General features: G+C 34.9%; 2 protein-coding genes across 2 annotated transcripts; one reads left to right on the top strand and one right to left on the bottom strand.

Moving 5' to 3' along the window:
* The first annotated feature begins 1811 nt into the window (after nt 1-1811).
* Nucleotides 1812-4943, top strand: LOC134541361 (cuticle protein 38-like). Its single transcript, XM_063384784.1, has 3 exons — nt 1812-1815; nt 3058-3257; nt 4656-4943. The coding sequence occupies exons 1-3, from the start codon at nt 1812-1814 to the stop codon at nt 4941-4943; spliced, it is 492 nt and encodes a 163-aa protein (XP_063240854.1).
* Nucleotides 4944-10323: 5380 nt separating this feature from the next.
* Nucleotides 10324-22939, bottom strand: LOC134541360 (cuticle protein 38-like). The gene is made up of 3 exons (XM_063384783.1): nt 22903-22939; nt 12051-12250; nt 10324-10611 (listed from the first exon to the last, which is right to left on the bottom strand). Exons 1-3 carry the CDS (start codon nt 22937-22939, stop codon nt 10324-10326), a joined length of 525 nt encoding a protein of 174 aa, XP_063240853.1.
* Nucleotides 22940-23492: the final 553 nt, after the last annotated feature.

The raw sequence follows: 23492 nt of genomic DNA, 5'->3' as shown, positions 1-23492 counted from the left end.
CCCTTAAACACATTTCATTGGGAAAGGTCTTGCATGATGCAAGCCTAATGATATGGCATGAGTGCACTATGACTAATAGAACGCACGTGGAGGCCTTAGATACAACTCTCAGAGACATGAGAAGCTAAAAAAAAGTTATGGGTGGAATTACTTTGATGTTATCTGCTGATTTAAGACAAACATTGCCTGAAATATTAAGGGGAACTAGAGCAAATATAACTAAATCTTGCTTAAAATATTCTCAATTGTAGAGAATATTCAATCCTTAAATTTGAATAACAACATGTGGAGTCACTTAGGTGGAGGAAGCAAAGATATTATAATTAAGCTCATATTGATAGGTAACGGGAAAGTACCTAAATCAGACAAAATAATTGCTATTGATAAAGACCTTTGTGAAATCGTGACCAACATTGAAGAACATATCTCCAAATTGTATCGTGATGTGGTCAAAATTCATGAAAAAATTTATTAATGGATGTGTGAGATTTCAATTTTAGCTGCCAAGAATATAAGCGTTGACGCCATCAACGACAAAAAAAATGTCTAAACTACCAGGCGACATCGTATACTACCTTACCATTGATACCGTCATGGATCATAAAGCCAGCGTACATTACCCTCAAGAATTTTTAAATTTATTGAATCCGTATGGGTTACGCCCACATTAATTGAAATTAATAATTGGCATTGCAGTTATTTTATTACGAAACCTTTGAATACCAAATTTATGTAACAAAACCAGACTTCAAGTGAAATTTTTTAGAAATAATGTCCTATTAGTTACAGTTTTGACTGGGCCAGCAGTTGGTCAAACGGTACTAAAACCTCGCATTCCAATGATACCCACAGATTGACAGTTTAGTTTTAAAAGGTTAGTATTTACTGTGAATGTATCGTCTGCAGTCATCAATATTAAAGCTCAGGGACAAACTTTTAAATATGTCGGAATAGATTTGTTTTTCCCACGTACAGTAATATGTTGCCTTATCTAGATCAGGTTGCGGAGAAAACCATTATACTTATGCCACACGAAAATATTACTAAAAATATTGTATTTGTTCAAGTACTCTAAATAATTTATAAATATTCCGATTTCTTTTAAATAATTTAGTATGTGTAAGAAAATTGTGTTTACTTAGTATGTAAAGTTTTAAAGTAAAAACATTTAAAAAATATTTGATTAAAGAAAATGCTTGTAACACATGTCATTTATACAAAAAAATAGTATTCTAAATAAATAAATAACATAATACCCAGCAAAGCGGTACTTGCAGCTAGTAAAAAAAATAAAAAGTATAAAAAAATTCTTATGGTGCTGTTTTAAGCTCACATGCTGACGAAATTATTTATTTTTTAATTTTAATTTTTGTATTAATTTTTAGTTCTTAATTTTTTTATTATTTTTTGTGGTTCATTGACCTTTATTTAGGAAAATGTGCATTCGTTTTCTCCGTGTGCTCCTGATTATTCCTAGGGAAACTTCTGATGATTTTCTTCATGTGATCCTGATTATTGTTAGCGAGACTGATGCTGATATTCTCCGAGTGTTTCTGGCTTATCCTGATAAAATCAATCACTGCATGTATTTTTTTTGTAATTAGACAAGCAATTTTACTGAGAGTTTTGTTTAATTAGTGAATTTATGTTAGCAGACCAGCTGTTGCAATATTTCATCGCGTGGAATCTGGACAGAAAATATATTCATTACTCAGTTAAATACTATGCCTTTAAAAAGCTGGGAAATACTATCGTGCAATATGAACTTCCTTCTCCATGATCTCAAGCGAAGCCTTTCTTCTCTTACGAACATGAGTGAGCATTCTGCATACCACGTGCTACCACTACCGAGCTGCGCCACTCTGCAACTGTAGCAACGCACACACAGCCTGCACCTAGAGTGACAGGAATTTAAAGACGGCAACGCCAAAAAGTTCATGAATGCGATAATATAATCACTCCTCCGATTAAAGAAAAAAAAGTTTATAGAATACTAATCTCCTATTTAACCTGATTTTCTACAAGTAATTTTATTAACATTCTGTTTATATATTTTTTAAATTCATTAAACAGTTAGTACTATAAGGTACTATAAGGAACATTCATTCGCATCATCCGCCACAGGTATGGCAGCACCGTGGTTTACCATTTCCGTTTCATACGAACTCCGTTCCATTCACAAAGAACACTCCTACCAAACGCTTTATACGAAAATCTAAGAATATACACATCAAAATTGTAATTTCACTTTGGATGAGGGGGTAAAGAGAAATAAAACATCTAATTATTGGTGGGAGTGTCCCCTTATTCCCTCTTCCTGTTGTTGGCCTTCGTAGTTCAGTAATTTAATTTATTAATATTATTGTTTTATTTTAAGTGGTAAAGTTAAGGCCTTTTCTTACACTTAATTACGTTTTATTTACTAAGTACCTATATTTTTACTAAGTAAGCACATTCAAGATAAGCATAATAAAAACTATAGCTAAAATAAAATAAAATTACTTAAATATATAAAAACATAAATACTAAAACAACCATATTACTAACAAATATAATATAAGAAAAAATGCGCAATTAAAGAAAAATTGTTTACTTAAAGTATAAAAAATTATATACTAAATTGTTTTTAATTATCAAATGCTATCTATAGTTCTGACGGTTCTAAAATATGACTAATATATACGTTTATATTAAGTTATACACATCCACCTACATCCACCCATAATCAGCAACACATTGCCTAAAAAACAGCTAACCGGATCATCGGAGTTCGGCAAGCACATGAATAAAAATTTTTAAACATGAAAAGGGAATTTTGAAGTAGTTCCCGGATAGTTCGTTCCAATTACGTGCAGTAGTCACCGAAAAAAAAGTGTAGCGTTACAGCTGACATGTGTTGGAGGATGAGCAAATAACAATTTCTCTGTGAAGGTCTGCCTGTACCGTGACGTGAACCGAGGTACTGAAACTTGCACGCACGAGGCCCCCGACATCTTCATCTCCATGGATCAGATCGCGCACTTGTACGTGACACTGGAGAGTCACGTGACCTCCTAGCTGGTGACTTGTCCTGCCTGGCGACCTCCTGCACCTCGCTCCATCGGCGACCCACATCTGAGCGCCGGGACTCGAACCCGCGGCCCCCGGACCACGCCCAGCAGCTCGCACAGGACCTTGTACCTGTTCCTGTGCGAGCTGCAAGGTCCCTCGCGTGTGTATATAGCCGGCCCGCCTCCACGGGCGTCACACTGTCCTCAGTAGCCAGCAACTGCCACCTCCGCCATGTACAAGCTGGTGAGTCACTGAGTCACGCGCACACACACACTTGCTCGCAACACAGCGGGGACATACTACACCACGTTCACCAACTTTAAATGTCAGTTGCTAATGTAGAATGTTTCATTTGGTTAAGAAGACAAAAGTTTTCATCATTCATAATAATTAAAAGTAAAATAATTTTTCCAACTTTTAAACAGCTTTTATCATGAAGTTACTTGTTCAAACTTACTTTCTTTACACATTAACCAAATAAAATTGGATTATTAAATGAATGATTGCCAAATTCACTTCATTATCAATAAATTATAATTTACTAATGCCAACGTTGGTTACTAACTCCTTACCTTACGTTCTGTCCATATTGAAAAGATATCGCCTAAATTATGGTCAGGCACGGTTTAACGAAAAAGGATGTTATAGTTTTCAAAGTAAGATTTATAGCTTGTTTATTAGTTTTTTTAAAATAAAATATACTTTACGTAAAGTACGAGTTCGCTTGGTTATCAAAAATGTTACATTAAAGCCTTGGGTGAACATTTTAAAGTTAATTTATTAACTCGCAATTTTTTCTGCACACATAATTGTCAGTAACACATAGCTTACCATATGTTATGGTGGGTAAGTGAATTCCTCTTCGAGTTAAGTTCCTAGTTAGTACATCAATACCTAAATAAAAATACATTACGACTTTCATTATTAGTTTATATTTTTAATTTTTCTGATTTAAAATGAAAAAAAAAAAGTCTTTACATTCTCTTGTTCCGAATATATAGTATGCTTTAAATACGCGAGCTTTCGAGATTTTTAAGATGTCACGAGGAAAACGAGGTTTCTGAAAATTGTTATAAAAATTACTTTTATTAAAGGCAAGTGAAGCTTAAGACCTCTTAAAAAACATTAACTGTGTTTTCCTTTAAAAAAAAAAAATATTGATACAACCAAACAATGGTTGTATTTAAATTTTTTATCAATATAAAAAATTGAATTTTTGAAATTGAAAAATTAAAAACATTATATTTAATTGTGTGTTAAACTTGAAAAAACAGCAATAAATTACCCAGACTAGGCTAAAAAAATGTATAATATTAGTATAGAAAACGGGCATATATAATTTTCTGAACCATTTAATAGTCACCAATTTATGATTAAAAAAAACACTGCCTCCAAATATTTTAATGGTATACTATACTTTTCTTTTTTAATGGCAGGTGCAGTTATATCTTTGTTTTACTTTATATTTTACTTTTCTGGTCACAGATATTAAAAATATTATTTCATTTGCAAAGAAATATTTTTCGCAAAAACAGTACGAGGTTAAAAATAAATAATTTTTTACAGCTGCATGTGCAACAGTGTGATACTTTTCTTCCCCGCAGGTGATCCTGCCCCTGCTGTTCGCCGCCGTGTCGGCCGGCTACCTGGGCGCCCCCGCCGTCGCCTCCTACGCCGCCGCCCCCGTGGCCTACGCCGCCCCCGCCGTGGCTGCCTACGCCGCCCCCGCCGCCGTGTCCTACGCCAACACCTACAAGGCTCCCCCTGCGCGCCTGGCCTACGCCGCCGCCCCCGTGGCTTACGCCGCCCCCGCTGCCTACGCCGCCCCCGCCGTGGCTGCCTACGCCGCCCCCGCCGTCGTCAAGTCCCCCCTCGCCTACGCCCTTCACTAAGTGAAGAACTGTTACACCTGTACATACGGTTATTTAATAAATAACAACTGAAAACTTTTTTTGCTTAATTATTTGGCTGTCATACTATTGAAAAAAATTATAATATTTCTAAAGGGTAAAAATTAATATTACAATATTTATCAAATTAAAGTTTTTTATTTCAACAAATTTTATTCTTTTCTCTCACATGGTTAGATGAAACAGCTATGTTTTTGAAATTTATTAAATTGAGAATTTATTTGTAGTTGGTTTTAAATTAATAGCAGTTTAAGAGCTAAAACTAAATTTTAACTCAAAAATTCAGGATTATTTAGGAAAAGTTACCACCACTCACAGGACATTTTCATTTTAACATTTGGAAAAGATTTGTTATAAAAGTGTGGGTCCTATTCCCAATATTGTTGTGTATTAAAAAAAAATGTTATTGCCTTACAAATAAACCGCATATAGCGCATGAGGAAGGACGAAGGATATAGTTTTTACCGTAACACAGTCAGGGCCATCAATCGTATGAGAATGTTTGAGAGGGGGGGGGGGGGGCGGTGCAATATTCCTGGCACCCGAGGAAAACAAACACAAGTATGTTCCTAACAGCATCTAAAGAAACATTACAGCACATGTCACATGTATAGTTGTCACAGTATAGTTAAAAAAATTTTGAATATGTTTTAATGTGTAACATAGCTAAGTTCTTGGTACATGGCATTTGGTAATAATAATTTCATGAACTTAATGGTGTTGCTGCCATCTGTGGGAGGTGACGCGAATATAAATTCAAATTGGAAATGGAAATTTTGGACTTTTAACTGTTTGACGTGTAATAACCAGTTGGGTAGTATTTAAATAATATTTATTGTGGAAAATATGGTCCAAAGTCAGTTTTTAGTATTTGTCAAGTCTTTTACGCTTTTATCGGAAACATTTTATTAAATAATTAAAAATTTCTGTCTGCAAATCGACCTAGCTGTTCTGCAACGAATTCTAGCGGTGGGTGCGGGAACCTTTGTGTGATTCGCGTCTGTACACCAAAGTCCACATTGACAAAAACAAACGCTATAGTTGTAACTTGTTGCAGAATTTGAATAAGACAGACAGAATGTTATTAAAATTCATTTTAAAAATTAGATTTAAAGTCATTGTTATGACTATTTCAGTCATGATTTCTTTTGTTGGAACGATTTCATTATAGAGTACTCGTAGTTTGTCTGGTGCTGAAAAAACGTGTCATTCACGTCTATATATCTTGTTGATCGTTTGACACTTTTGCCAGTATTAAATATTTCTACGGTTTATTTCGTGTCGGTGTTTAGAAATATAATTGTGTATGAGGACTCGTAAATTTTTTAGTTACCGAGGATTAAGGTTACATATCACTGACAAGAAAAGAAAAAACCCTGTCACTTTTTTTTTTAAAGTCTGGGTTTTGAAAAAAATATATATATTAACAATGGGTAGGGGTTCCGATGAAACTATTTGCCCTGGGACCATTTTGTTCTTCTCGGTGACCCTGAGGACCATACAAACACAGGTCAGTCTGGTAGCTACAGCACTTAAGCAACCATGCAGAGCAGCACGTGTTGAACACAAGCATGCGTCTAACTGTAAAGAAGTAGACGAAAACATTTTGACGTGAATGTCCGACAGGAATATGAAAGTCTTTAATCTCAGGATTGGGTGTCACTTCGGCTGAGGTTTCGACATCACTAGGACTCGTAAACTATGAAAGTTACATAGTTGAAGTAAGTATACTTAGTTGAGCAGACTTTTCTCGTGATCGTTACGTATGACTGACCCTGTTTACATTCGCATTGATGTAATGATCGTTGTACAGGTGTGTCGAACTGAAGTCAGTGAGAGTTGTAACTCAGAAAGTAATAGACCGATTTGCGAGACTTAAGCTTCAAGTTGCCCGTGAGTGAGCACTGAGCGGTGCTAGTTGAGTCACTTTGGCTTTAGAGCCATTATTTGTGAGATCCCTTGTGTAAACAGGTTATGTTTGACAAAAGAAAGAAAACAAGCGAAATCTTCCGAGAAGAAAGAAATAAAAATGGTGAGAAGTGTCGTAGGTATCGAATGAGACAAAACTTATTATTTAGGGTTTTCAATATGGCGGTATTGACATCTTAATCCAAGACGGTGGAGTGTTTTTATATAATTTTTATTATTTTTTATAGTTATTTTTATTTCTCCTGAAATTTTCTAATAATGTTTACGGATTTTTAAGATAGAAATCGTGATATCATTATTCAAGATGAAAAAGAGAAATGTTATTAATTTTTATGAATTTTATTTTTTCAAAATTTTTCCTTTAATAATTACAAATTTTTAAGATGGCCGGCAGAACGCAAATTTTTTAAGTGTTGTTTTAAAATAATTATTTTATCAACATTGAATTATTAAATTTGTTATTAATAATACTTTTTTTAAAATTTCTAGTATAAAAATTACTGATTTTGAAAATAGTGGCCGTAACAAAAATATAAAGGTGTTTCATAAATATTTTTTTATAAAAAATTATAAATAAATTATTTTATTAAATTAAATTTTCCCTTTTTTCTAGTAGGGGGCTATAAATTTTACGGATTCATAAAATGGCAACACTTACATCATAATTCAAAATGACGGTCATTGCATCCTTATTTTCAAGGCCATATCTCGGAGGCGTAGAGATGCTTTTAGATATAAAGTCATAAGCCTTATTACATACTTTTCAAGCCGTAAGTATTTTTGAGGGCTAAAACGGGAAATTTTTACTCTATACAGGAATTTTTTCTTCAAAATAGGATTTTTTTTTCATTTTCCAATTTTTTGGTGTAATTTTTTCTAAATTACTAGAAATTGTTATGGATTTTAAGCGAATTTTGGGTAAATGTTGAAGGTCAAGGTCAAAATCATGGTTTTAGTTCAAGGTAAGGGTCATCCAAGATGGCCACCTTGACGTCAATTTCCATTATGGCGGTCTGCTTCAATCTCCGCCAGTCTAGAAGCCTGTCCCAGAAAATACTTATTTTTGACGTAAATTCAATAAACGTTTTACTTACGGATGGCGGTAACGCAATAAAAATCGCGACACCAAGAACGACAAAACAAAAACTGATGCCATAACATCAGAATCATCAGAGTTCATATTCACGTCCATTACCAAACAATTTTCTGCCTTCCTCGTCACTTCACATGAGGTAGATGGCTGAGAATCACTCGAGCGCAAATTTCGTGACTGGTTCTGGGCTTGTTTTGCAACACTGGCTTTTTATTTTGGTTTGGCTACGTTTTGCCTAATTCGATACCTACAACATTTCTCTCCATTTTTAATTCCTTCTTCTCGGAAGATTTCGCTTGTTTTCTTTCTTTTGTCAAACATAAACTGTTTACACAAGGGATCTCACAAATAATGGCTCTAAAGCCAAAGTGACTCAACTAGCACCGCTCAGTGCTCACTCACCGGCAACTTGAAGCTTAAGTCTCGCAAATCGGTCTATTACTTACCGAGTTACAGCTCTCACTGACTTCAATTCAACGCACCTGTACAACGATCATTACATCAATGCGAATGTAAACAGTGTCAGTCATACGTAACGACCACAAGCAAAGTCTGCTCAACTAAGATATATTTACTTCAACTCTGTAGCTTTCATAGTTTACGAGTCCTAGTGATGTCGAAAACTCAGCCGAAGTGACACCCAATCCGAGATTAAAGACTTTCATATTCATGTCGGACATCCATGTCAAACTGTTATCGTCTTCTTCTTTACAGTTAGATGCGTGCTTGCGTTCAACACATGCCTCTCTGCGTGGCTGCTCAAGTGCCGTAGCGACCAGCCAGACCCGTGTTTGAGTGGTCCTCAGGGTCACTGCCCCAGGGCAAATAGTCTCATCGGAACCCCTAACCATCGTTTAATGTAAATTTTTTCAAAACCCAAATCTTAAAAAACAAATTGAGGATTCTTTCATTTCTCGACAGTCATGTGTAACATAAATACTCGGTAACTAACAAACTTATGAGTCCTCATACAAAATTACAATTTATTATAAACACCGACACGAAATAATAAACCGTAGAATTATTTAATACTGGCAAAAGTGTCAAACGATCAACAATAGGTGTATATATATATATATATGCAGATCAAAATCACACGTTTTTTCATCACCGGATCAGCTACGAGTACTCTATAATGAAATGGTTCCAACAAAAGTAATCGTGACTGAAAAAAAAAAACACATAACTATGACTTTTGACTTGATTTTAGAAGACAAGGAATTTTACTAGTAAATTTCTCTATTCTGTTCAAATTCTGTAAACATTTTATATTTTAACGTTTTCATTTGTCATTCTGGACTTTGGTGCACGGACGCGAATCACACGTAGTTACCGCACTCGCCTCTAGGATTCGTTGTAGAGCAGCTAGGTCGACTGAGAATAATTAAATCTGCAGTCAAAAAATTTAAATTATTTAAGGAAACGGCTATGGTAAAAACACAAAGACTTGAAAATACTAAAAACTCGCATTGGATCATATTTTCCAAAATGAATATTATTTAAATACTGCTCAACTATTTATTACACGTCATACAGATAAGAGTCTAAAGTTTCCGTTTGGCTGTGTGAACTTAGGTTTGCGTCACCCGCCACAGATGACAGCACGGGCATTCGCTTTCATGTAATTACTGTTACCAAATGCCATGTACCCAGAACATAGCTATGTTACACATAAAGACAAATTCTAAAGATCTTTAACTTTACTGTGGTCATTACTATAAATGTGATATGTGCTGTAATGTTTCTATAGATCCTGTTAGCAACATAAGTACTTGTGTTTGTTTTACTATTGGAGTAACCCTCTGGGGTGTTTCCCCCCTCCTGTTGCTACAACGTCATTGATGGCTCTGACAATCCTACGGTAAAACATATCCTTCATCCTTATTCATGCGCTATATGCGGTTTATTTTTAAGGCAAGTACAATCTTTTTAATACATAGCTATATTGGGAATAGATACCACACTTTTATCACAAACCCTTTGCAAAATTATAAAAGGAAAAAGTCCTGTTAGTGGTGGTAGCTTATAAACAAATAATCATGCATTTTTGAGAATAATTTAGTTTCAGCTATTGAACTGCTAATTATGCCAAACCATTTACAATTTAAAGTATAATGAAATAAATTTCAGGAAGGTAGATGTTGTATCTAACTTCGTGAAAGTAAAGGATAATATTTATTGAAATAAATAACTTGAATATGCTAAATATTGAAATATTAATTTTTACCCTAAAGGAATTTCATAATTTTTGCAATAATATGACAGCAAAGTAATTAGGCAAAAATGGTTTCAAGTGTTATTTATTAAATAACCGTATGTACAGGTGAAACAGTTCTTCACTTAGTGAAGGGCGTAGGCGAGGGGCGACTTGATGACGGCGGGGGCGGCGTAGGCAGCCACGGCGGGGGCGGCGTAGGCAGCGGGGGCGGCGTAAGCCACGGGGGCGGCGGCGTAGGCCAGGCGCGCAGGGGGAGCCTTGTAGGTGTTGGCGTAGGACACGGCGGCGGGGGCGGCGTAGGCAGCCACGGCGGGGGCGGCGTAGGCCACGGGGGCGGCGGCGTAGGAGGCGACGGCGGGGGCGCCCAGGTAGCCGGCCGACACGGCGGCGAACAGCAGGGGCAGGATCACCTGCGGGGAAGAAAAAGATCTCATTGTTGCACATACAGATGTAAAAAATTATTTTTTTTTAACCTCTTACTGGTTTTGCGAAAAATATTTCTTTGCAAATGAAATAATATTTTTAAAATCTGTGGCCATGTAAGTAAAATATAAAGACAAACAAAGATATAACAACACATGTCATTAACCAAATAAATTGATGGTATAAAATCATTAAATTTTGTGGGCAGTACAATTTTTTTTTTAAATCATTGATAAGTAACTTTAAATAGGTTCACAAATCTTTACAAATTACTGTTTTCGATACCAATAATATACATATATATTAGCGTAGTGTGAGTAATTTATTGCTTTTTTCTTTATTTAACATACAATTACACATAATGTTCTTAGTTTTTAGAGTTCAAAAAATTTTGAATAAATTATTTTGATAGAAAAATAAAGATGCATATTGTTTCGTTGTTTTTATTAGATTATTTAAAAAGATAAACATAATTATAGTTTATTTTAATCAGGTATTAAGTTGCATTTGCCCTTAATAAAACTAAATTTTTATAACAATTTTCAGGAACAACTTTTAACTCGCGACTTCTTAAAAATCTCGACATTTATCGCGTATTTAAAGCACACTATATATTCGGAATAAGAGAATATTAAGAAAAAAATTATTTTTATTGTAATCAGAATAAAATAAAAATATAAACTTATAAGGAAAGTCGGATTTTTTTTTTTTTTTTTTTTTTTTTTTTTAGATATTGGTGAACAAACAAGGAACTTAACTCGAAGAGGAGTTATCTTTCCCTCCATAAAATAACGTAAGCTATGTGTTACTGACAACTCTGTGTGCAGAAATAGTGCGAGATGGTAAATTATATTTAATAAGTTCACACATGGCTTTAAATGTAGCTAAAAATTTTAATAACCAAGCGTAGTTTTACTTTACATAAAGAATATTTTATTTAAAATACAAATATACTAGCCATAAATCTTACTTTTAAAACTATAACATCCTTTTTCGTTAAACAGAATATGACCATAATGTAGGCGATATCTTTTCAATATGGACAGAACGTAAGGTAAGGAGTTAGTAACCTACGTTGGCATTAGTAAATTAATATAATTTATTGATAATGAAGTCAATTTGGTAATCTTTCATTTAATAATCCAATTTTATTTTCTTAAAGTGTAAAGAAAGTATGTTTGAACAAGAAACATCATTAAAAAATTTTTTTTTCAAAATTTTGAAAATTATTTTACTTTTAATTATTATGAATGATGAAAACTTTTGTCTTCTTAACCAAATGAAACATTCTACATTAGCAACTGACATTTAAAGTTGGTGAACGTGGTGTAGTATGTCCCCGCTGTGTTGCGAGCAAGTGTGTGTGTGCGCGTGACTCAGTGACTCACCAGCTTGTACATGGCGGGAGGCGGCAGTTGCTGGCTACTGAGGACAGTGTGACGCCCGTGGAGGCGGGCCGGCTATATACACACGCGAGGGACCTTGCAGCTCGCACAGGAACAGGTACAAGGTCCCGTGCTCGCTGCTGGGCGTGGTCCGGGGGCCGCGGGTTCGAGTCCCGGCGTTGCGATGTGGGTCGCCGATGGAGCGAGGTGCAGGAGGTCGCCAGGCAGGACAAGTCACCAGCTAGGAGGTCACGTGACTCTCCAGTGTCACGTACAAGTGCGTGATCTGATCCATGGAGATGAAGATGTTGGGGGCCTCGTGCGTGCAAGTTTCAGTACCTCGGTTCACGTCACGGTACAGGCAGACGTTCTCAGAGATATTGTTATTTGCTCATCCTTCAACACATGATAGCTGTTTACTCTATACTTTTTTATTTGTGTCTACTGCACGTACTTGGAACGAACTACCCGGGTACTACTTCAAAATTCCCTTTTCAGGTTTAAAAACCATTATTCAGTTTCTTGCTGAAATCCGATTATCAGGTTAGCTGTGGTGTGGGCGATGTGTGACTGAATATCCGCGAATGTGTGTGAATGTGTTTGTTTTATTTATAAGAATATATATTTCCAATTTAAAAGAATTTATGTATTGGTAAGTTTTTTAGTAGACTGTCATGAAATATTTTAAAACCATCAAAACTGTAGATTGCATTAGAAAGTTAAAGAAATCTATCTATAGCATGTTTATTTATTGTACAATTTTTTTGTTATATTATATTTGCTAGTAATATTTTTACTTTAGTTTATATGTTATTATATTTGTTTATTTCGATTTTCTTAGCAATGGTTTTTATTAAGCTTATCTTGCATGTGCTTACTAAGTAGAGAAGTATATACTTAGTAAAGTGTAAGATAAGGTGGTACGCCTTAACTCACCACTTAAAATAAGATATTAAAATTAATGAATTAATTAATTAAACTAAGGATGCCGCAACTCGAAGGGGGAAGGAGGGACACTTCCACCAATGATTAAATTTTTTATTTCTCTTCCCTCCTCCGCAATAATAAACCTACAATTTTGATTTTTAACTTCTTAGATCTTGGTATACAGCATTTAGTAGGAGTATTTTTTTTTTAATTGAACGGAATTGATACGAAACGGTAATATGAAACCACGGTGCTGCCATACCTGTAGCGGATGGTGCGAATGAAAGTTCACAAAGACCAAACGAAACATTAAAGTACTAACGGTTTGTTGAATTTTAAATGGATAGGCAGTATTTGAATAAATTTCATTGTCGAAACTAAAATCTAAAGTCGGAGATTACTATTTTATTTAAATTATTTTCCCGGTTGTTATCGGAGCCGTTTCATTATATTTTCGCCGCAGCTATCTTTAAATATCTGTCTTTCTTGTTGCGGGTTGTGTGTGTTGATGTATGCCTGTGCCGTATCCCTGCGACGAGAATGTATCCCTGCGCTATATCACTTCGATAATGATTGTATCCCTGTGATGATATCGGATCCCTGTGCATTATCCCTGCGACGAGATTGTAACCCTATTACCTGATAACATCCCTGTGGCGAGCATATCCCTGTTCCGTATCCCTTCGTCGAGAAATCCCTTCGTCATCATATCCCTGCAATGCGATTGTATCTCTCCGATAAGATTGTATAGCTGCAATGAGATGGTATCCTTCTGAGTTGAATTTTTGTCTGAAACTGCGTCCTTTCGTAAAATTTGCTTCCTTTATTTTAATGTGCATATTTTTTGACGAATGTTTTTATCTTTTTAGAATGGCTTCCTTTTTGACGGCGAGTGAGCATCTATAACTCTTTACTCGTGATATGATTGTCCTCGTGGTTCGTAAACGACTGGTTTATACTACTGATACTGAAACTAACCTGTTAAAAAATGTTTATGTGTATCGTCGAATAACACCACTTGTTTTGGAGACGCTTGGCCTATACGCCAAATGTAGTACATGATCTGGTTGAAAGGTACGAATCGAAAAAATTTACTTCTATGGTAGCCACAGTAGCAATATATTTATTTCACGGAGAAGTATCTTGATTCGAATCATTTTTGTAAAGAGAATTATTAATAAACCTCTAGAAATGTAATAGGAAACATAATTTAAATTCATTAAGCTATTGTTATTCTTATCACTGGTTGAGAATCGAGACAAGGACGAATATATGGTAAGATTATTTATTATTTTAATGAGTGATTTATTTGAATAATTAAAAAATATTTTTCCAATATCTAGGTTAATAATTACAAATTTACAAGACGCAATATAGCATCGGAAGTTTACTCTCGGCTGGTTGTTGACGAATTTAAGCAGTTTTTAGGATTTTTTAATTGTATTTTATTAAATATTTTGTATTTAACAAGAATCGAACCAAGGACAGTAATCAATCGAATCAGTGATGGTTGGTAGATAAAGAATTTATGCTTCTCTAAGGATTTTTCACCATGTTTTATTATATAAGTATTTTTTGTTTAAAATAAGTATTTTTGGCATCGAGCAAGTATCGAACCGAGTACGGATGTCAATTGTATAAATCATTATTTTAATTAGCAATTTTGTTTACTATTCTTTTATAAATTTTCCCGAATTTCACAGCTAAGAACTTACTGAATTTCGAAATAGCGGCCAAGACGACCGAAGAGATAGTGGAAGACACGACAGTTGACTGTGTGATGATACTGCACTCTGGCGCGTTAAAGTTAAAATAATACATCGATATCGCTCTCTAGCATGTGATGATATAACTCCTTCAAATTAAAGAACTCTATTTTCGAAAATGTGTTTCATTTTATACCTTATTTAATTTCTCGGTCTGGCGAATGTCTCGATGGACGTGCGTACAAAAGCGTATTTTTTTCCAATCCAGAGATTCGAGCTGTCATGTTTTGAAATTAAGTCAATTAGTTATGCATGAACTAATCTTGGACATGATCTTCCCAGTAGCCCAGGGGCTTACCTCGTGTTGCAGGAGCAGGTTTCAGTGGAGTTTCGTGCGGTTTAGTGAGGCAGTGCGCTACGAGGCAATGTGTCACGCGGAGAAATACGCTACGCGTAACCTTTACGTCACGACAAAGTGCCATTGATGTTCACCAATGACTAGGAAATGGATTACGTGTAACTGAAGATGCCATTGGGGCGCTACAACTTGACGGGAAGCCTACGATTCACTCGTCCTTCTGGACGTACCAGAATACTCACGTTGGCAAGCCTTATTTTCACAGACGGGAGAGCCAAACCCGAAGTTCCCCGAGGTTCACTCTCGCTTTTATTCGAGAAGCCTACGATGTACATTCTGTATTGCACAGACCCGAACAAGCCCGAATATCTACCTTCGGCCAACTACGGGATAATTTTTTATTACTTTACAAAATTGTTGATGGTTGGTTATGTTAGGTCAGTATAGCTACATTAAAAATACTGTCAAATCATTTAATGGTTGTTTAGGAATTGGCTTGTATTCGGGCTTGTTCGGGCCTGTGCAATACAGAATGTACATCATAGGCTTCTCGAAAAAAAAGGCGAGAATGAACTTCGGGGAACTTAGGGTTTGGCTCTCTCGTCTGTGAAAAGAAGGCTTGCCAACGTGAATATTCGAGTATGTCCAGAAGGACGAGTGAATCGTAGGCTTCCCACAACTTGACGGCTATTTGAACTGTGTCTCTGTGAAGTTTACGTCTATTAAGCGCGCGGGCAAAGTGTTGCAAGGGACGGGAGGATATTCACAGCAGATGTTCCAACGTAGAATTCAAACATGAAACGTCTCGTGACCGAACACACGGTCTCAACTACTGGCGCCGTTAGTTCGCAAGGCCGCCGCGATCTTCACAGAGCCGAAGAAACACGCCAAGGCAAAGGACACGAAGTTGCCAGACCTGTCTGTATGACCGTGGTCTGTACAACCGAGCTGACTAATGATAACGGTCTGCAACCCCAAGGAAGTGGAACGAAGACAAAATACTGAACGACTGTTACGATCTCGAAGAATGTGAAAAATGCTGATTCTAACAACACTTCCCCTGATCTCGCTAATTATTGGGGGTTGAAAACTAACGAAGAAAGAAGTAATATATTCATGGGAAATGAAAAAAAAAAATTTAACCGAATTCTATCCGCCTCCATGAAATAGAAAAAAAATAAAGAAGCACCTAAAGTTTACAGGATCGATGACTACGATAAAGCACATGAAGACGACACGATAAAAATAAAAGTTCTTTAAACTCACAAGATCAAAGACTGTGATGAAGTACTAAAACCAAAACGTTGTAAATGATGTGTTATACTAAATAATTCTGATCAAACTTATGATTTTTACTGGGACGATGACTATTTCAATGACTGTGAGGCTCGTCTTAAAACAGAAAACTTCATACATCTTAAAATATTAATATCAAACATGCAAGGAAAATCACAGAAGCAGAAGCAGAAGAAACTGATTACACATTATGGAGAGATATTAACATATTCGTTCACAGGCTAAGACCTCTTCTTGCTTTTCAAAATGCCGATGATCTATCCATCACCAAAAATACATGAACTATATTTCGTGAATTCAGAAGTGCGGGCTACATGCAACATTTTATAACTGCTTGTGCACAAAATTAAATTTAAACAAATTTTTTGGATTGAAAAGGTGATTATTTTTTCCTCGTTATCTAATTTATAAAACTGAGTATTAATATTACAGCTTCTAACTAAAAATTGTAAAAAGTCATTGAATGACTAAAAAAATTTAGAGTGATAATGAAGCGATTCAAACCAATGGTACAGGTTAAAAAAATTTTAATTGAAATAATTTGCTGCCAAAAGCAGATAGCGACAAATGGAAGTATAAGTATCCAAATTGAGATAGAGCCAAATACAGATGGATCCAACTGCAGATGGAGACAATATAAAGGCAATATTTACCCTTTATAGAAAGTAAATATTTAATTTATTTAGTATTTATTTTGTTAATTACACTTTATTCCGTAAGTTTACGTTTGTAATCTATGATTAATTCAGATTTAAATTTCTTTGGTTAGCGTTTTGTCTATGGATTACTCGATGTTAAATTTTATTTTAAATAATTGTCAAAGCTAGTATAGCAGTATTTTTGAAACTAATATTAATTTAAAGATGAACAACGACAGTAATTGGTAGTAATTTTAATAGTTTTGTTTTATCAACAACCTTAAGAGAGTCGTTTATTAGTAACGGTGAAAAAGATTCTTTAGCACAAATTGAGACTCGATGAAGGCAACATCTAAAAACGCAACGATTTCGACCTTAATTGATAATTTTACTATTCCTAGAAGAATTGAAAATGTTTATTAATGCTAATATTGAATCAGATTTCGAAGGAATTACTAATTTGAATCAACGAAGATAAAACTCAAACGTCAAGAATTCAAACGATTATTTAAGAAGAGAGGGCGACAAATATCCAGATTTCAAGAGAGCGTCTAATGAATATAAATTGCTTTGAAACTGCGAAGAACAGATGCTGTTGATCATCCTGAAGAAAGAAGAATTCAGTCGAAGATTGAAAAGTCGCAGTTCGAGCCCGGGAAGGATGACCGTCGCGCAGTCCAGCCCAGTGGCAGCCCACAGCCCGAAGGATGGAGTCGTGACGGCGCGTATTCCTGCCGCCCGCTAGAGACCGGAGGAGTAGCACCAAGTTCGCAGTCCTGATTGAGTCGAACCAAGGATTCTCCGAGAGCCTACACGTCTCGTGGGTATTCTGCAGCAAGGTTTGGTCCCTTACCCCATCAACCGAAGGCTTGCTGATTAAACAAGTATTCTCACGAATGACGATTTAAACAAGACGAACATTTTTCACCGAACTAGAATTTTTTTTAATGTTATCAAACGTATTCTTTATATAGAAAGACCGTGTACTTGTTCATCTTTAGATTTATCATTTAAATTACGGAATCGCGATCCCGAACCTAATAATAATATGATAGTATAGATGGAACTTGATATTGAAAGAACATGTTGCCATTTTGTTTGAAGGGTACTGCAAGTTACGTACCCAGTAGTCCACGCTCTGCGGACTGAAGCTAGTTTAAAATAAATAACACACAAACGATTAACATTTTAACCTAAAGATAACTTACTCTAATGAAAGAATTGGTAGAATCTTTGAAGTCGAGAATAATAACAAATTCCATCTGTATTTTAACATAACTTATTTTAGTTAAGTTATTCATATAAAGTGTGATATTGTGCTTGTCGAAGTATATTGTCACTGTCTGCACAAATCCTTACACGCAAATATAAATATTACATTTGAATTTGTTTGCACGTCATTACCAGGTCTAGTCACGAAATTAGTATTTAACATACTTTTGACACACTGTAATTTTGACTTTCAGACACAAACTTCTAGAAACAATTCTTAAAACTGATAGAGGAAGGCTAGAGAAACTGGAATTATTAAGTACATTTAATAATTTACATAATTACACTAGCTGACTCTACAGTTTTTGTACGACCAACGAGGGGCTTTCGAGAGGTTAGGACAAATAGATAGATGAGTCTTAACACGAAGCCTTTAGAATTTGTAGGATCAGAATTAGTATTGGTATATGAAAGGTTATTGCCTACGAGGAAATACCAAGGACTATAAGATAGGAACACGTAAACTGAAAATACTTTACAACAAATGCAAATGGATCCAATTCAAAACGCAGCCAAAGGCGGATGGAGACAATGTAGCCACGTGGAGCTCATTTCTATTGTGTCCTTTCGTAATTTTTTTCAAATGTACTCAAGCAATAAAAATTGAATTAAATACATATTGAAATAAAATGTTTGTTCCAATCTGCATCCTTTGAGATTTATTTGTGTTATTTCTTTGTTGACTCTGAATATGTTTCGTTGACTCTGCGTCCTTTCTGTCGATTATGTATCGTATTTTTAAGAATTTATTTCTTTTAATATTGTCCTTTGCAATTGTCGAATTCACGTCCTTTTAGTTAAATAGATTTAGTCAAATCTGTTGTTATGGCTGAATAATTAATGGAACAAAACATTTTGTTCATAAACTTAAAGCATTTTTAGAGATTCTTGGTTCTATAGAAAATGTAAAAAATACTTAGTTAATTGGCATTTATGCATGTTATATGCTATATACATACTCTAGGTCAAGCTATTTGGGAACTTTTGTCTTGTTTACTTGAAAAAGCCCATCGTTGAAATATATAACACTTATCGACGAAGAAGGCTTGGTGGTTCTGATTCACTTGGTTTATATGTCTGTCATTGGATATTTCTTGATTGAAAGATATTCAAAGTATCAATAAACGATGTCTAGTCTTTCATAAAAATTAACTTTAACACCTGATTTTTAAAATGACGTGTTTGAAAGGTATGTCAAATATCGAAAAAAAAAATGCCTTCATGGTAGGCACATTAATATCAAGGAACATCATCCTTTATCGAACAGTGTCTTGTATAGAATAATATTACCTATTGAGTAATATTAGTTAAATATATATTTTAAGATTTTAATTATATATTTTGCATCGTCCAATGATTGGACAAAGGACTGTAATTGATCGAATAATAGATTATTTCAATATGTGAATTGTTATGATTTTGAGATTTTTCTTAATTTATATCTTGTCGAGTAAACTATTTTAAATGTTGGCCAAAATGGCTGAAGAGATGGTGGTTGCCACAACGGTCTGTTAATAAAAATATCGTGAAAATGTTAAATTGATGTGAAAATTAATTGAATAATTATAAGTAACCTAATTTTTTTTTGTATCGCCTAAGGATCGAATTTTGAACTGGAATATAACAAGTTAATCGATACAGCTATGAATAAGTTTTGTATTTTTTTCAAACTTCAAGCTTAATAGATACAAATATTTAATATGGTCGTCAATCTGGTCTACAAGATAAGGATTTCACAGTGATAAATACTTCCGCATTCTAGTTGGTAAACAATAAACTAGTATGGTGGCAGTGATCGCTAGCAGCCAAAATCAAAATGTGCGAATCCAAAATAGCCACCTTGACGTCATACTGGCTGATGCAATATATATATATATATATATATATATATATATGTGTGTGTGTGTGTGTGTGTTTGTGTGTGTGGTGGGAGGTCAGTCTGCTGGTAGCCTCTGTGGAGGAAGAATCCATCGTCATTTCTTTTTGCCACTGTCCGGTTCGAACCGAGGACTCCGAGCTCCATGACGTAAGATCTTTTTTTTTTAAATCTTATTGAATTTGTAAATACGTAATTTATTATCATTTTTAAAATATTTTTCCAAATTTTTCTAATAAAAATTTTGGATTTTCAAGATGGTCGATGTGGCGTCATTAACCACATTTTCGGAATGTTCTAGAAAACAAAATGGTGCAATCACAGATGTTGGAAAGTTCTAGAATACAATACAGCTGATGTGACTCCAGTAATTTTAAATTTATTATAACTATTCTTTTAATAAAACACAGGATAAGAATATTGGATAAAAGTAAAAAATAGTTCACATTTTCGGTACATTTGATAATTGTTGCCTACCTATACTTTTTAACGTCTTCTTGATTATCTCTGTACATATGTTTATTAATAAAAATTAAATTTTTCTTAATTATTCCCCGAAAGAGAGGACTGTAGAAATGATATTCAGTTAGCCAAATTCATTTTGTCATAAAAAAAAAAAATAAAAGCTCGTTGTTTATTTTTCTCATTATGCTGAAACAAATGATTTGAGTTTAAGAAAAAATAAAAAGTTAATTTTTCTTCTTTTTTTAAGAATCCGCGCTATTTGTGTATTTTGTACCATTTAGACTGCAACCAACAGTCGTTTGTTGAAGGACATTTTTGAGGGGGAAAAAATTTAATTTAATAGGTATCAATTTTAATTTTAACTGCTGGCCAGATACTTACAAGCTCTGCGAAGTGACGGGGGAAGGTATATATGGAGAAAGTGCACTGGCATTCTCATTCTCATTATCATTCTCATTCTCAACATTTTTGGACCGACTATTCCCAATTAATTGTCTTATTCTAGACGAAGTATTTGATTTTTGGTCATTTTCCTTAAAACTTGGAAATAATTTTGACTGTATTGAAAATTATAATGATACACTCACGCCTCACTGGGATTCGAACACAGAACAACTCACTTTAAATTGTATTAAGCAAGGAGGCTGTTTGCTAATATATCGAACCACGCCAATATACGTGTTTTATTGCGTCGTACTTGCAGATTGGACATGTGGTGTCGTGCCAGGCAGTATTTTACCTTGTTTTAAATGTAAAACAGACATTTCACTTTGAATTTTGTATGATTTTTTCTCTTCATCGATATGTAACAAATTTTTCTATATTTGGTTCGAAGCAGTTTGTTCTACCTGTTCAACATGCTGCTTGTATTATTATTTTTAATTTTCTGTGTACTGACCCGGTGGGTATGGTTCATTAACCCGTCACTCTCATGAGGCAAGCGTCTTGGGTTCGATCCCAACAGTCTCACATAACTCGAATCTCTGATCACAGCGTCTTTGCCCACGTCATTTCAGAGCTCACTGCACAACCCTGAAAAGGAAAAAATACAAACAAACGAACATTCTACCTCAGTGTAAATTAAAGCTATTAATATAGCTTATGAGTCCACATTCTCAAGTAAATAATGACATACATTAACCGATGCAGTGGGAAGTTATGTTTTAGTGTTTGCCAGTTCTAGATTTACTACAGATCTTGGCAAAGACTAAGCGTCAGTTTATGTATTTTTGTTGAGGACGTTGCTCTTCTGCGAGACCTCAAAATAAATTGTCCACCAGGTTAACCACCCCAAGAATAAATAAATTACAAGAAAATTAATGTGAATAGCAGCTGCAGCGGAGATAACGAGGCTCGCGGTAAAAAAAAACCTCCAAATTGAGATGGATGGCCCCGCCATATCATCTAGAAAAGAAAATGCAATTTCGCTCCTGAATATAAGCTATTAGGATAGTATTAGCTACAGGCCAAAGTTCCCACTAAGTCTAAATTTTTTTTTCTCGATGAACCGAAATCATTTGGCACACGAGACGGAGTTCATGATTTTTTTTCATATTCATACTAAATAAAAATATTTTCTTCGTCTGTAGATAGATTCCACAGATATAAAAAAAATTGCTGCGAATGAAACTTCACAGGAGGGGTATACGACTATACAAGAATGCGTGCAAGAATGCGAGTGAACAAGTATACGAGAAACAAGTAAACAAGTGCTCAAGTATGTAAAATCCTTAGCAGCAATGATACAGCGTCTGGAATTTGGGTATACAGATTGTTTCAAAATTTGTAGTTGTTTCTTTAAGAGGTGATAAAACGCCACCTGACAAGTACAATATACCGTACAATGTTCGCTCATAATACATAATTTACATAAAGTAATATCCTAATTTCAATTGTATAATATATCAGTTTAATTTAGGCTATTTAAAACTAATCAAAAATAAAACTGAAGGTAAAGTAACCTAGTTTTTCTTACAAATGTTCAGAAATGAGTTATCGAAACCAGGAACTCTTTTCAGGTATGTCACCTTATGTCAATGGTAAAGGTTATCAAAAGTAAAGAATGCTTTTTGAATACATTCGCTATACTAAAAAACGTTTGTATTGTAAAATACATACTAAATATGAAATAAAGAAAGGCAATACAGTTCACACAAGAATTGTTTTTACTGCCAGTTTGTGGTATTAATTTAATTAAACTGGAAACTAATGTGGGAAACCATTTCCAACTTTACATCTAAAATCAATCATTGAGAAAGTAAGGCTTTGAACCAAATATTAGTTCATCAAATAGAATAAGCCATTTCGTACGGAAAACTAAAATGTTGAAGTCCCTCAGGACGCCATTTCACTCACCAGCTCCAACACCTTCCACCACGTGGCCTGACAGCATGACAGTCTGACTCGAAATTTAGTTTTTCGCCTGTCGACAAAACTTATTATATATTCCTGATGGTTGACCCACCTCATTGATCAGAGCTATTAGACTCGCATCAGCATGTTGCAGCTTATTTAAGTCTACATCATGCATAACAAAAATAGATTACTCAAGGGATTTTTCTTCTTCGTGGGCTGTATCGATATTTAGAGCATTTCGGCTAAAACTGTCCATGTGCACATGAGTTTCGCCGCTACTGTAACATATGGTGTAGTCATACTCCATCAATTTCAGTTCCCATAGGCTATTATAAATGGTAACAATGTTGAATGGCTTTAAGTAAAGGTTAGGTGGAAACTGGTATAAAGTGTAATCTAGAGCTAAAAATTTAAGGTAAGTTATAGGATATCTCGTCTCTGCTGAAGTTAGCATACGATTGGCACAAGCAAAAGGTTGTAACTTTTCATTTAGCCTTTATAGCAATGTGGTTCCTATCCCCTGGGAACAAGCATCTGTGTGAACTTCAATGAGTTGGTTTTCCTGGAAGTGAACTAACACCAGGGCCGAA

The sequence above is a fragment of the Bacillus rossius genome, chromosome 18 (genome assembly GCF_032445375.1).
Source record: "Bacillus rossius redtenbacheri isolate Brsri chromosome 18, Brsri_v3, whole genome shotgun sequence".
NCBI lineage: Eukaryota > Metazoa > Arthropoda > Insecta > Phasmatodea > Bacillidae > Bacillus > Bacillus rossius.
Note: the sequence above shows the minus strand (reverse complement) of the source record. Positions and strands in the feature narration are given on the sequence as shown.